The 14,408-nt window shown below is 45.0% G+C and overlaps 1 protein-coding gene across 1 annotated transcript in view; it reads right to left on the bottom strand.

Annotated features, from left to right (window-relative positions):
- The window catches only part of LOC149358002 (uncharacterized), a 66,732-nt gene extending 56,282 nt beyond the window's left edge, over positions 1-10,450 (bottom strand). The window contains exon 1 of the mRNA XM_089576713.1: positions 10,289-10,450. Within this exon, the coding sequence (XP_089432839.1) occupies positions 10,289-10,450 (162 nt within the window). The remainder of the gene's footprint in view (positions 1-10,288) is intronic.
- Positions 10,451-14,408: the final 3,958 nt, after the last annotated feature.

Genomic DNA, 14,408 nt, shown 5'->3' on the forward strand with positions numbered 1-14,408 from the left:
CGACGCTAAACACACACTATGCGAAAGCTCCTTGTTATGGTGATTCGTCAAGTATGCAGAGCTTGTGGATTTATTATTAATTCTGATCAAATCAGGAAAGCACATGGTCCAAGTTTGGAGCTGAAAAAACAAGACTGTCGTATGCATCTCTGCGTCAAATTTCAGAGCGAATAAACGAGCGGTTTACCCGAAAGACTATATGAGCGCGTTAGTGCGTTAGTGCGTTAGTGCGCACTTAGTGCGTTAGTGCACGGTGCACGTTAAGCGATGAAACAGACTATATGAGCCGTCACACAATACGCTACGCCTTTCCTAAAGTGAATCTCATGCGCATATCTACTATCTAAGACGAGAAGATCTGAATTTTTTTAACACTGCCTATATAACCTCTTACTTGAAGCCAATAGAATCAGTTGAATGTTTGCCTCGTCCCATCAGCCTCGTCTCGTGTCTGTATTTATTATGTTTGCGCATTTCGTTGTTAATGAAAGGTAGTAGTCTGGGAGTGCAGGAAGCATTTCATAAGTCAAATACTGCCGCGCTGATTCAGAGTAGGCAATCAGAATTACTTTTCGCGCACAACCTAACGACAGTCCCTACTTTACTCTCAATTACAAATTAATATATAGAAACAGTTAGTTACGCAGTGTTCTTTACTGATGGACGACAAAGGCCGCTTGATGGTGATGTATATGTCGCCACGTCTCAGGTCGCCGAGTCACATAAGAGGCAGGGGGCTAAAACCGACCTGTTAAAGCGAACTGCGGGCGAGCTGAAAGAAGAGCCGGGAAAGAGGGACGAGTTGGAAGAGTGCGTGGAGGCACTTACGTCGTGGCCGGTGGGCAACCGCGGGTCTGAGCACTGAGCAGCGGCAAGTGGAGGACAAGGACAATGTGGAAAACCTAAAGGCCGTAGTCCTGCGGGCGGAAGGGTCCAAGACTCTACAGCGCAGTAGCGCAGCGGTCTTTGAGTGAGGACGGCGGGAAAGTAGCAGCGGGCCCGGTGACACGCGACAGCAGCGTACGGCGTAAAGAGGGCCAGCTTACGCAAACCGGTGGGCAACAGTGGCAGGTAGAAAGTGAATGGTTTGTGCGCAGAAGGCTCCTGGGTATGGGGGACACGATCGTGGCGAGTGTTGAGGAGGTTGCCCTAAAGCGAATGAAATCGGACAGGCGGGTGCAGGTGGAGGCCCAGTCAGAGAAGTGCTAGGTAGATGATCTGGCCAAAGCAGAGGGGGTGGTAGGTGACAACATAGATAAAGAAGAACTTGTCGCTGTCCATGCCGATCTCCACAATGGCCTGAAGGGGAGGAACCAGTAACTGATAGCAATTAGAAGTGGGAATGCGTAAGCTTAGAGAAGCATCTGAGAGGGTGGATTTGATCATATGCAAAATCCTACAAGTGCAGAGGCAGTCTAGCAGAATGGAAAGGAGGGTGGTTAAGGCTATCTGTGTCATTAGGGTAATGAGCCGACGACTTGGGCTCGTCGTAATGCACCTAAACATGGACGTGTAAGAAGCTGGCTCCCACCCTTTTGCACAACATGGCATTCTCGAGAGTGGCGCCACTGGCAAGAGAGTAGGGGTAGAACAGGTTGCCAGGCAACGGCTTTTTTCTTTTTTTTTGGGGGGGGGGGGGGCGAAGAGTCCTCACAAGGATGAAGAAAGGCAAGAAACCAGACCAAAGAAACTTAGCAGCCATAGGAGGAGAAACAGACGTAAGCGCCAGTGCCAAATTAATTCAGACATATGGTACATTAACACACAAGATGGTAGGAATAGACTGAAATGGGACGAAATAGATAAGCAGCTAAGGCAGGAGAAATAAGTGGTATATGGGTCTCTGGAGACACATCTTAGGAACATGGAGCAACCGTCCTGTAATCCTGACTATGCATGAGAATATTGCAAAACAACAGGGGGCAGCAGAAACGGCGGTGAAATTGGGGCATTCATTCTTAAGAGGGTTCACCAGTGGCAGTGTCCATAAGAAATACATGGGAACTTTCAGAAGCTATACCGTGTCTTAACATGGCTCGATTTTCATGAGGTTTGTGGCAGCGTTTTCGTCTTTAGTGAATAGAGGAAATGTTGCGGACAGATTTTATTGTTTAAGTTTCATTTTTTTACCAATTAGACGCAAAGTTCCAGAAAAATGGCTCTTTTAGATATGTCGAACTTTCATGTCATCTTGGGAAAAAACTAAGCCAAGCATCAAAATTTCGTCCGCAACATTTCCTCCCTTTTTCTTTCTTGATTGTTAAGCCGCAAATTTTATCCATATCTAACCTAGTGTTTGTATTTTACAGGCTCTGAAAGTTGTGTATGTACTTTCTGTGGTGATTTGAATTTCGCGCTAAAATTTTACTAGTGCGACGTGGCTCCACCTGGCGACAAATTATTTTGCCGCTACTACATTCTACCACCAACTTCTTGCTTGTCTGTGTTCGGGCGCACACTTTTTTTTTAGAACCTGGACGAACTTGATTTCTTTCTTTCCTTTTTTTCTTGCTTGGGCTGTATTTCGGAAGGATTCTGCTTTTTTTTTTCTTGAGCTTGTGGTGCGAAAAGGAAGCGGAATGCAAGGCCACACCCAAAAGCACCTGACCTCCACCCACCCCTCCCCCAGCACACACAGTAAGGCATTGTTCGCACCAAAGCACACGTGAGTCGAGTTATCGGGTCAAAAACCGGTTACTTTGTCCACGTAAACGCGCCGAGTCGCGCCGAGGGATCGGGGGTTGACTCAACTCCACCCTGCCCCGATGTGCTTGTAAACGCTGCCGGGCCGAAAGGAGGGGAGTGGATAAATGCAAACTTGTTTTTCACTTGCGCTGTCGCACCTTCGAAGCAGCGGTGGTGTGCCTCAATCTTGGCAGTGTTGTAGGCGTTACCGAAAAAAAGTAACTAAATACGTTACTCGTTACACTAAAAAAAAGAACGCGTTACCGCCCTACGTTACCCACAAAAAAGGTAACGCGTTACCGTTACCGAAAAGAAGTATCGCACGTTACTTTGCCGTTACTCCATGGCAATAAATTTTATTGAGTGTCATCGCTGTAAGAACAATTTTATAAAGCTCACACTTCATTTAATTCCAACTTCACAAAGAAAACAGCTGAACTCAACAAATTTACAGTAATTTTGGTGTGCTTCTGCTTACGAAATTACGCGGAAATTGTGTAGCAATAAAGAAATGCTTACATGTCATAGTTCCGGAAAAAATATATTAGCGCACATAAACAATTTCTTTTTTACTTGAACCTGCATAATTATCGCAAAAATGCGAGTGTTTACGTTAAGGTGTTCAAGGTCAGCTTCGCTCGCTTAGGAACTCATTAACCTGAAACGTAGCCGCAGTTGCAGAAACAGCAGGTTGACTGCAATCCCCTTTTCTGTGCTGTACCATTGTACTCTTTCGACGGCTCTCTTGGGGCCATCTTGAAGTAAACTGGCGACATTCATGAGTTTGCTCAGATGAGGGAATGCGAATGTGTCGCGTGGAACGAGACCTTTTGGCTGGAAAACAAGCTTACGCAGAAACTGACTTACAGATTTTTGAACAAATGGTCCATTGGTGGCTCGGCATGCGTCCACTCTTTAGAGAGTTGTGGATGTGAGTGGTTTGGGGGTGAAGACAAGTGTGTGACTGCGTGTTCGTGCTTTTTTTGTTTTAGTTGAGTGCGTCGTCAAGGGCAGGTGTTTTTTGCCGTGCATGCGAGCCGCAACAATGGTCGTCGAGAACACCGGTACAATTTGTTTATTTGCAACATCATTTTCGCCGTTTTTTTTTTGAAAAAGGGGCGGAGGGGGACAATTGAAATAAAAAAGTAACTAGTAACGCGGCACCTCACGTTACCGAAAAATGTTAACGTAAGTACGTGACCCGTTACAGTTCCGAAATGGTAACTAGTACGCTACTAAGTTACCGAAAAAAAGTAACGCGTTACCGACAACACTGAATCTTGGATGCTACCACTGCTCGCTCGCAATGCGGTGCTCGACGCTTGGTGTCACTGCTTATGAACCGGTCTCGACTAGCCAAAATCGAGTTCATGTAAATACGCGTCGGTCGAGTTGGGTTGACTTCTCTCAGCCCGACCCCCGACTCAACCTGGCGTTACTGGTTCATGTAAACAGAGCTAAGCAAGCACTCGCTTATGCAATGCCAAAGTTTGCGTTCAGTCACCATGCATAGCTACAAGACGCTCTCGGTGCTTTTGCAAACCACACTTCTCGTCCTTTTAAGTGTCATCAAACTTTGATTTGCTTGGTGCCTTAATTGTTGGTGCTTAGAATAAGCGGAAGATGGGTGTTCGGCGCTGGGAAGCCTTCTACGAGACTAGGCAAAGTAAGCTACAGGCTGTCACTACAACCCAGGACATGCTTCTGTAGCTATGTAAGGAAGGCTACGCGGGAATGGGAAGAAAACCAGTCATAAGGCCTTGTGCTAGGAGCTCCTTTCTTTCCTTTTATTTAGAGAATGACTACATAGGTGTTCAACACAATGGAACCTTTTCTGGGTAATGTCCTGCGGATGCACCAAGCCTCTCTTCCGCCATTTTAACTGACCGCACCTGTCTGCTCAGGCGAAACCAGTAACCCCACCCTACCATTGTAAAAGAATTTTCGCAGAAAAGAATCAAGGAAGCTTAGGCAACCCAAACCGGAAACGCTAAATTGGTGGGTTACTGGGAAATGGTCCATTGTATGACCCCCACATCCTTCTGTGCTCAATGGCTTGAGATGGGCTAACTTTTTTGTGCTTCCGTCCCCACAACCTTGGCCGCATAACTACAGAAAGTTCTGGGTCTACTTTTTGTACGCGGAAGAACGAATACTTTCGTGTCGCGGTCAAGGGTCGCGGTGTAGTTTACACACCTGGAGGGGCAATAGAACTTCCCTTCTTTTTGGGGTACTCAGGTGCTGCCATCTATCGACAGAAAAAGTTCAAATCTGAGTTGCCTTGTAGCTGGTGAGCCCTCTTAAGAGTATGAACTGGCAAAAGGGTGAAACAGGAATTTAATAAACATTTATGGCTAAAAGGAATAGTTGTAGGGTAACTAACTCTCATTTGCTTTGTATACCTGTGGACAGAAGCTAATCTCAAAAAGGAAAACACACAAAAAAAACGGTAGAATGTATCTCAAGGGACACTGATGAGCTAGGAAGAGAGAACGAGATAACTATACTAGGTGAATTCAATGCACACATAGAAGACCTGTATGGCTACACAGATTTGATAGGAAGCATGCTGCTGGATATGTGTGAAAGGCATGATTTAGTGGGATTCAACAGTACAGAGAAGTGTGAAGGGCTCATAAAATGGAGGCAGGGATTCTGCACTCTACGATAGATTATGTACTTGTGTCCCATGGGATGTACAATAGGCTAGGGTTAATTAATAGATATGAACTTGGCTCCAGAAGCCTACGTAGTGACCCCAGATGTATCAAAGTGAGTTTCAGAAGAGAAACCAATGTACAAACGAGGCAAGAGGAACTATCAGACGAGATCGTTTACTTGGAAAAGCATACGGAAGTGGGAGCCAAATGGATTGAGGAAGTAATTTTTCGGTATAATGAAACAGTATTCACTTATACACATTTCACCCGATTGTTTGAGCTATAGCTTTCAGAGGTGCAAGTAAAGCCAAAATGAGACAGAAGACGCAAACTGAAGAGCTGTTGGGATGAGGAGGTCAAGAAGGCCATAGACAAACGTCAGGAAGTCACCAAGGAACACAGATATTCCAAGCAAAGGAGAGAAGCAGAAGCTGAAGTGGACAAAAAATGCTTCCTATTTGATCAAGGAGAAAATTAGAAGGAAGGGGGCTCCATGCTTCTCAAAAGAAAAAAAAAGGATAAACAGCAGATAAAAAAAATTTAAAACCATTTGAACTCCATGAGTAATCAGACTAGGCTAGAGCACAGTTTTAGTTTCAGGTCAATGTACTCGACTGTAATGGGATGAGGAAATGAAACATAAAAGCACAATGATTACAGAAACATTTAAAAACAAAGAAATGTTACGCATAATTTATCGAAGGAGGATAGACCGGTTACTGCAATCGTTTCGCTTGTACAAAGAGAGTGGGAAAGGGCAGAGAAGAAGGTTCCTAGCAGCACATCGACAGGACTGGATGGTATTGTGATTATGTTAATAAACACATTCAGACCAAAATCTAAGCATACATTAGGAGAGGTAGTAAGCAAAATAATATTGGATGGGAAAGCTCCCGATGGATGGTGATCAAGCAGGATGAGCATGATATATAAGGGACTGGGGGACAAAGCAGACGTAAGCAACTACCGTCCCATAACAGTGACGTCAGTGGTTTACAGGGTGGTGACGCAGATTATAAAGGACAGGCTGCAAGCATGGGTGGAGAACAAAGGGACGCTAGGGGAGTTACAAAATGGGTTCTGGAAACAAAGGAGATTAGATAAGAGTCGGTTTTCATCGGTATCGAGATTGCCGAAACGGAACAGAGGCCCCTGAGGTAAGCATTTCTGCATAGCAAGGGAGTCTACGACAGCGTTAAGAGGCTTTGTAGGACTCACTGGTGGCTTTGGATGCTGAAGATGGCGTAACTAATCTATTAAAAGATGTCTATAAATTTAACAAAGTACTGATAAGATGGGGAGCTTACAGTGGGAGATACAGTGGGAGCTTAGGTAAGGGTGTCCTCTGTCAATTTGTTGTTCGTATTGTATCTACAAGGATTAGAGATCAAACAAGAGAGGAGCAGGCTTGCCTGCAACCTTTCTTTTTTCAAGCAAGGAGAATGGATCGAACAGTTATTACCAGGAGTGATGTACACGGATGATATATTGCTGACAGCTGACAATAAAGAAGGTTTTCAGAGGTTGATGTGCATCTGCAGTACAAAGAGAGATAGATAGGTCTCAATTTTATTAAGAAAAAATTGGCAGCTATCCATCCTTCTTCGTCAGTCATGACCTTTAATGTTGAGGCCGGAGAGCACAGGATACAGGACGCCAGGCTAGATATAGTGAATAAGTACAGGTACCTTGGGGTGGGGATAAATAATGGCGCTGAGTATCTGACGGAGCGTGAAAAATGGGCAACGACTACAGCGGTCATGAACAATATGACGTTGTAGAATTACAATAGGTACGAAGTGCTAGCAGGTATCTGCAAGCGGGGGATGGCTCCTAGTCTGACTTTCGACAATGCGATCTTTGGGATGAGACCAGAGGTTCAAGCAAGGTTAAAAGAGCTTAGTGTAGTCCGGCTTGCTTTGGGAGCACATGGCAATACACTAATCAGGAGTGCAAAATGACTTGATATGAGCATCATTCGAGAGCAAACAAGCTAGCAGCAAGATAGAATTCGAGGAGCAATTGAGGGAAATTGAATAAAAGCAGGGGGCTACGAAAGTTTTCAGCAGCTTGCACATGTGGAATGTCGACAGAGAATAGAGAAAGCGAACTAGAAAACTGAAAAAGTAAATATCTGGACAGCAGTTGGAGGGCAAATCAGAAAATACCGGTACAGAAAAAAGGTTAAACAGAGAGAGAGGGCGGCCAGTGGAATACAGGGATGAGGCAGAAATTGTCACCAGGAACATACATAATGTTTAATCAAGAAATTGGCAAAAAAAATATATCAACGATAATCCTATGGGAAGCTCTTCGCTGTTCGAAGGCAGGACGGTAGTATTGCGTACTAATAAATACCTTGTCAAGTATCACAAAATATACACGTTATGCTGTGTGGGTGGAGAGGAGGAGGATACAGCTAAACACTAGATACTTTACTGTAATGAGCTTCACCCTACAGTTGAAAGCAACGGGGTTAATTTATTCAAACCATTGGGTTTAACGACAATGCAGGAAAACTTGATTTTAAACGGCGAAATAACCAAGCGAAGGTCATCTGATTGGTGGCTAAATTCAAGACAAGAGTGAAATTTTACGAGTCACGCCTAGGAGGTGGCTTGAGCCGTCGCCCGATTTAAGGGGTCAGCCTTATCTTTATCCGTCCGTCCGTCCGTCCATCTATCCGCCCGCCCTCCCACCCGCCCACCCATGTATTTATCCATCCATCCATCCATCCATCCATCCATCCATCCATCCATCCATCCATCCATCCGTCCATCCGTCCGTCCGTCCGTCCGTCCGTCCGTCCGTCCGTCCGTCCGTCCGTCCGTCCGTCCGTCCGTCCGTCCGTCCCTCCGTCCCTCCGTCCCTCCGTCCGTCCGTCCGTCCGTCCGTCCGTCCGTCCGTCCGTCCGTCCGTCCGTCCGTCCATCCATCCATCCATCCATCCATCCATCCATCCATCCATCCATCCATCCATCCATCCATCCATCCATCCATCCATCCATCCATCCATCCATCCATCCATCCATCCATCCATCCTTCCATCCATCCATCCATGGAAGAAACGTGGGCATGGTCTAGCACTTATTGCTTTTCAGGTGCGAGCTGACCACAGAATGTTCGAGCTTTGAAAAGATAACTTCTAGTTCGGAAATATCCCATTTTAGCGTGAACAGTGCTTTCATAAGCCAGAAATCTAGTTTAATTTGAGACGTGCAGCGAAGCTCCGATCATGCGAGGTTTTCACCGAGCATGATTGATCATCTCTGTCTCGATCAATAATATTTTGATGACTAAGTCCTGCAGCAACAGGACGAAAACAACGCTACCACTGATGCCGAGGAGGAGTAAGACTTCGAAGCGTCGTTAGTTTTCTTTTCTGCCCAATCGGCCTGCATGAGGCTTTCGTACAAGAGCGACTTTATAACCGCGATATGTCTGGAGGCATTCACCCTCTGCATGAGCTCACTTGCTTCGCTAAGCGGTTTCGTTTCAGCTCGACTGGCTGGATAATGAACTTTTGAGGCGAAAGCGTTTAATGGCTCATGCTCGCAGCCATGGCTCTGTCCGTCAGTCCGTTACATCTGAAGTGAAAGTCATAACTAGTCACTACTAGTCACAAGTCATGACTAACTAGTCATTAACCGAGAAGAGTATAGCCTTTCTAGGCTCATAGAGCGAAAACCTGTGCGCGGTATCTGTGCATCGCATCTGTGCGCTAAGTGTCATTCGATGAGCAAAAAAAAAATCGTAATATCTTGTGCATGGCGTGAATCGGAACACCATCCTGCCGTTCCATAGCCGAGCGTGCTAACCAATATGCTACGCCGACTTCCAGCAAAGACATAAACAGTTCTCCTAGTCTAGCGCAAGGACGCTGGAGAGCGTTGGTCGAAAGGCTTTCGCCTCATCGCAATTTGGATCACCACAGTGCCCCCTCTAAATTTTTTTCCAGAGTGCGCATGATCTCATATTTGCAGAACGTGTCTGCTGTCGTCGGCCGCTGATATGTGTGCTAAAGTCGGCGTTTCCACTGATGTAGAAGTAACATTTATATTCCGGTTGGCATCTAAATCTGTCACAGTATGGGTGAATAGGCTCTGGAGGAGGATACCCTGAATTTAGTGTGTGTGCGAGGGGTTGAGGCGACCCGTCGCACGCATCAGCCTTAGCGAAGAGGTTACCAGGAGTATGGGACAGCTCGCGCCCCTAGACTTTGCGGCCAATAGTGCTTAGACGTTGTGAAGGTAAAGGATGCGCAATCAAAGGACGAACCACGAAAAAAGACACAGGGACACACACAAGCGCACTAACAACTGTTTATTTCTTCCTTGAAACGCTTACTTATACACCTGGCCACGCATGCTCAAAAGCAATCTCTAATCACAATAGTCATGCCAACGGCTGTTAACGCAGACGCGAACGCAAAAAGTTGATTTCGGCAACGTACAGAGCCACGGACGTGTCACTGATACAATCTACCGTGTTTTCCTTTATGTGGAAAGCTTCCAAAGCCAGCCGCGCTTGTTCATTTTTACTTTTTCCCAGTATAGACGGGAAACGTCACGCTTTTTGGTATAACCACCCAGGTAAAGGACTCGGTTTTGCATAGTATTCAGTTTTTGCTATTTCCGCCACGCATCACAAGCCACAGCGTGTCGATGCCCCACCTAACATTTGTTCCAAACTCAAGAGTGAAATTCTGCAAAATTCACATTTTTCTATTTACAGTTATGCCATCTCACGCTATAGGGCTGTATGCCAATGCCTGTACAGCATAATGCGCCACGCTCTAGCGCATCACAGGGCTAGTTCAACGGTGCACCGCGCAGAAAAACAGGCACTCAGACGTAACCTTCACTCGGCTGTGAATTTGTTTTCTTTAGAAATACCCGTGAATGCATGACCCGAACAAAGAACTAGAAACATTGTTTAGCTCACCAGTGCGGTTCGGTACTCATACTTTTGCCAAGCTTCAGTGAAGAATGTTGAAAAATTGACATTTGGAATGGTTGTCCCTGCGACTCGAGACTTAACAACGCAGTCTTCAATTACAACAGATATCTCTGAGCCCAAGGCCTCTTCTCCGGACGCTGAGGGCATCTCCGGCGCTAAAACTTGTGCAGACATCGCTTGTAATTTCCTTTCCTGGGTGCAAGAGTTTGTTCCGCTGCAATAAAGCCTCGGCCAATGATATTTTTAAGCCGCTTATTACTGCCGAGAGGAATTTCCACAGCTGCAGGTCAAGAACTGTAGGAACATGCAATCTAGTACATGCGCATGCGTTGGTGGAACGTTTTTTGAAGGCTGTCAGTTTCCTGCTGGAAATTACGGCCCCGATTTTAAAGCAGCCCCCTGCCTGCGAAGATACGTAAGCAGGTGAAATCAGCCTAGTAACAGCTGTGTCCGCTATTGTCTTCAATGTATTGGAGCTGGCCTGGGAGAAAAAAAAAGCACGCGTCAGACAATGATGGATAATGGTAGAAAGCAACGCAAGCGCCGTATATTTTGTCACTCTTTTCAAAGAATACCAAAGTGGTGCTTTTCACTATGATTTGCGATCTTATTGTGAGGAAGTGCAAGATACAGAGGGCTGCCCGCACTTAATTACTGCACGGGCGTGCAGTAATCAGGAAGGGGGTTCGTTCAAGTCCAGGCTACTCAGTACCCTGGCGTTCGACTTACTGGTGACCGACACCAGTGGTAACAGACAGTTAAAGCAGCCGTCTCAGCTGCCGGTTCCATGTGAGCCTAGGTTTTCGCCTCCGCATGGGCTTAGGCGGGACATGAACTGAGTTTGCAAATACAAACTTTTAAATTATTGCGATTTCTGCTGCAGGTTTAGTTCGCGTTCTAAGAGCAACTCTTGTTTAACACTGTGTAAAATGCGATTTTCGATCTGTTTGAAGACACAGCCGCCGTAGAATGGTGATCACAGCGTATTATTGTGTGTTATTAAACAGCAAAATCGGAAATTCATTGCGTTCCAGCTTTTCTCGACAAGAAGAGTAACTGAACAAAGAAGGAACCCTGAGAAAAATGAAAATCTATAAAAAAAAGCTGGAACTTTTAATAAAGCACGGAAATCGAAAATACGCGGATATTGAAGTTTACACAAAAGCCTTTGGAAAGCATGCCACTGTTCACATCATATCGGAGACTATTCCGCTGTTTCCGCCGTCATTTCTAGCAGGCATCGCAGTAATGTCCAACTTTCCAAAGGCTAACTGCAACAGTAGGACTGTAATTGTAAGAAAAGGAATGGATTCATTTCCATACCGCCAGAAAGCTGTAGTCGTGAATCTAAGCTGATCGACGTAAATGAGAAGCTTTTATTGCTCCTTCCACCTGTGGGAAAGGCTGAGGCCCTTTGTGAACTGTTAGAAAATGCAGACGGAATTGAGGACTCAATCCAACATGTTTTCAGTTAAGTATGGTAAAATACTCAGTTAAGTATGGTAAAATTAGATACTGAGGGCAAGGATGTTGCCGCTTGGAAAAAAAAAGTTGAAGTAATAGAGTCTGGCAACATTCCTTGCGCCAAAAGGTTAGACATTACTGCGGCAACCGGCGTTGGGAGAATGTGAAAGCATTGACGCTTTCACGGCAATGGTTGTCTCTCTTCACCTCTATTTGATGCTCTTTGCCTTTCGGTCAAACACCACGTCATCAACACGGTTAGCATCCGCACGCACCGGCGGCGAGAAAGCGACAGACGTGGATGTCGCCCACCAGCTCCATGTGTTTCACGTGATTGTGACGTCACATTCGCAATCCGCCAATGGCGTATGGCGCACCACCTCGTGTCTTTCACGTGAATGAGACGTAACATACACAACGAACGGCGCCGTCACCTCGTGTCTTTCACGTAATTGTGACGTCATGTCGGAATGTTACTCCCTCAACCCCTCAAACTCACTGGAAACTTTTTGGCAGAAACATATTTTATATCGCGCACACAATTGATCATTAACACGCATCAGTAACTTATCAATTTCCTATCGATCACTCATCGATCACTAATCATTATTTGTCGATGAATTATCGATCACTTATCTATCACTTATTTATTTATTTAGAGATACTGTCAATCCACTGGGGATTTTAACAGGAAGGGCGCTGGAACAAGGCACAACAAAGTATAAACTACAACAACGTCATGAATAATGGACACAAAGAGTGAACAAGAAGGATTGAAGGGGCAATACAAAACGACTACAGTGTCGCACTTAATTAAGGTTCAATACATAAAAGTCACGGGTACAGCAATAGGATCGTCGGATTGTACAGTTAGTTCAAGACAAGATAACATAATCAATACATGGGATATATATGACATTAGAAACGAACAAGCACTGGTAAGAAAAATAGCAAGCCAATAAAAAGGAAGTCGTCAACAAAGGTTCAGAATTCAAGTGTGTTTACGAGTGAAGATAATTTTCTACTGACTGAGTGAAGATATCTAGTGATATGCTGCGGGGAATGGAGTGGTCAAGGGTGTTCCATTCTCTTATTGTAAGTGGAAAAAAGGAGTATTTCAGGCCGTCAGTACGAAATTTGTGCTCTTTTAATGTTTCTGAATGTCTGTGACGTGTAGGTCTTGTCTCTGGGGCCATCAGGTACCTAGTTTTATCAAGGTTAAGCTGATTATGGAGTAACTGGTAAAGGAATTTTAGTCGTGCTAGTTTAGCTCTATTTTCCAGAGTGAGAATGCCGGCTGTCTTGAGTAGTTCGATGGGTGAGTCAGTAGGTCTGTATTTGTTAAACATAAATCTTACTGCCTTTCTTTGGATAGCTTCTAATTTTCCTATGAGATATTTAGTATGCGGAAACCATACAACGTTCGCATATTCGAGTACCGATCGTACAAAAGAGTTGTATGCAATTAGTTTTGTTGGAGGAGGAGCTTGTTGAAGATGCCTTTTGAGGAACAGATGCCTTTTGAGGAACACGTGAATCAATCACCTATCGACCAATTACCTATCGACCATTACAATTTGTTGTCAACCATGTATCATTCCTTGTAAAAACCACATGTATGCGCTAAAAGACAAACAGGGCAATGTCATCAGCAATATGGATAGGATAGTTGAATTAGCCGAAGAGTTCTACACAAATCTACACAGTAGCGAATGTAATCATCAAGTTACTGAGGGAGGCAGTCGAGCACAGCAATGGTACATCCCGCCAGTAACGAAGGAGGAAGTAAAGAAAGCCTTAGGAGCAATGCAAAGAGGGAAATCAGCTGGTGGAGATCAGGTAACAGCAGATTTGCTGAAGGACGGAGGAGAGATTGTGCTACAAAAACTAGCCACCCTGTATACGCATTGCCTTGTGACCGCGAGAGTACCAGAAGCTTGGAAGAACGCTAACATTATCTTAATTCATAAGAAAGGAGACGTCAAGGACATGAAGAATTACAGACCGATCAGCTTATTGTCCATTTGCCTACAAGGTATTTCCTAAGGTAATCGCTAATAGAGTCAGGACCACCTTGGACTTCAGTCAACCAAATGATCAGGCAGGCTTTCGTAAAGGATACTCGACAATAGACCACATTCACACTATCAATCAGGTGATAGAGAAATGCGCAGAATATAACCAACCCTTATATATAGCCTTCATTGATTACGAGAAAGCATTCGATTCAGTGGAAACATCCGCTGTCATGCAGGCATTGCGGAATCAGGGTGTGGAAGAGTGCTATGTGAAAATATTGCAAGATATTTATAACGATTGCACAGCTACTATAGTTCTCCATAAAGTCAGCAATAAAATTCCAATTCGGAAAGGTGTCAGGCAGGGAGACACGATCTCGCCAATGCTCTTCACTGCCTGCTTACAGGAGGTATTCCGGGGACTGGAATGGGAAGAGTTGGGGATAAGAGTTAATGGAGAATACCTGAGTGATTTGTGATTCGCTGATGACATTGCCTTGCTAAGACACTCAGGACAAGAACTACAAAGCATGATCAATCAGCTAGACAGGCAGAGTAGAACGGTGGGGCTAAGAATTACCATGCAGAAAACCAAAGTAATGATCAATAGCCTTGCAAGGAAA

This window comes from Amblyomma mixtum, chromosome 3, assembly GCF_055824585.1.
Source record: "Amblyomma mixtum isolate Tamu chromosome 3, ASM5582458v1, whole genome shotgun sequence".
Classification (NCBI taxonomy): domain Eukaryota; kingdom Metazoa; phylum Arthropoda; class Arachnida; order Ixodida; family Ixodidae; genus Amblyomma; species Amblyomma mixtum.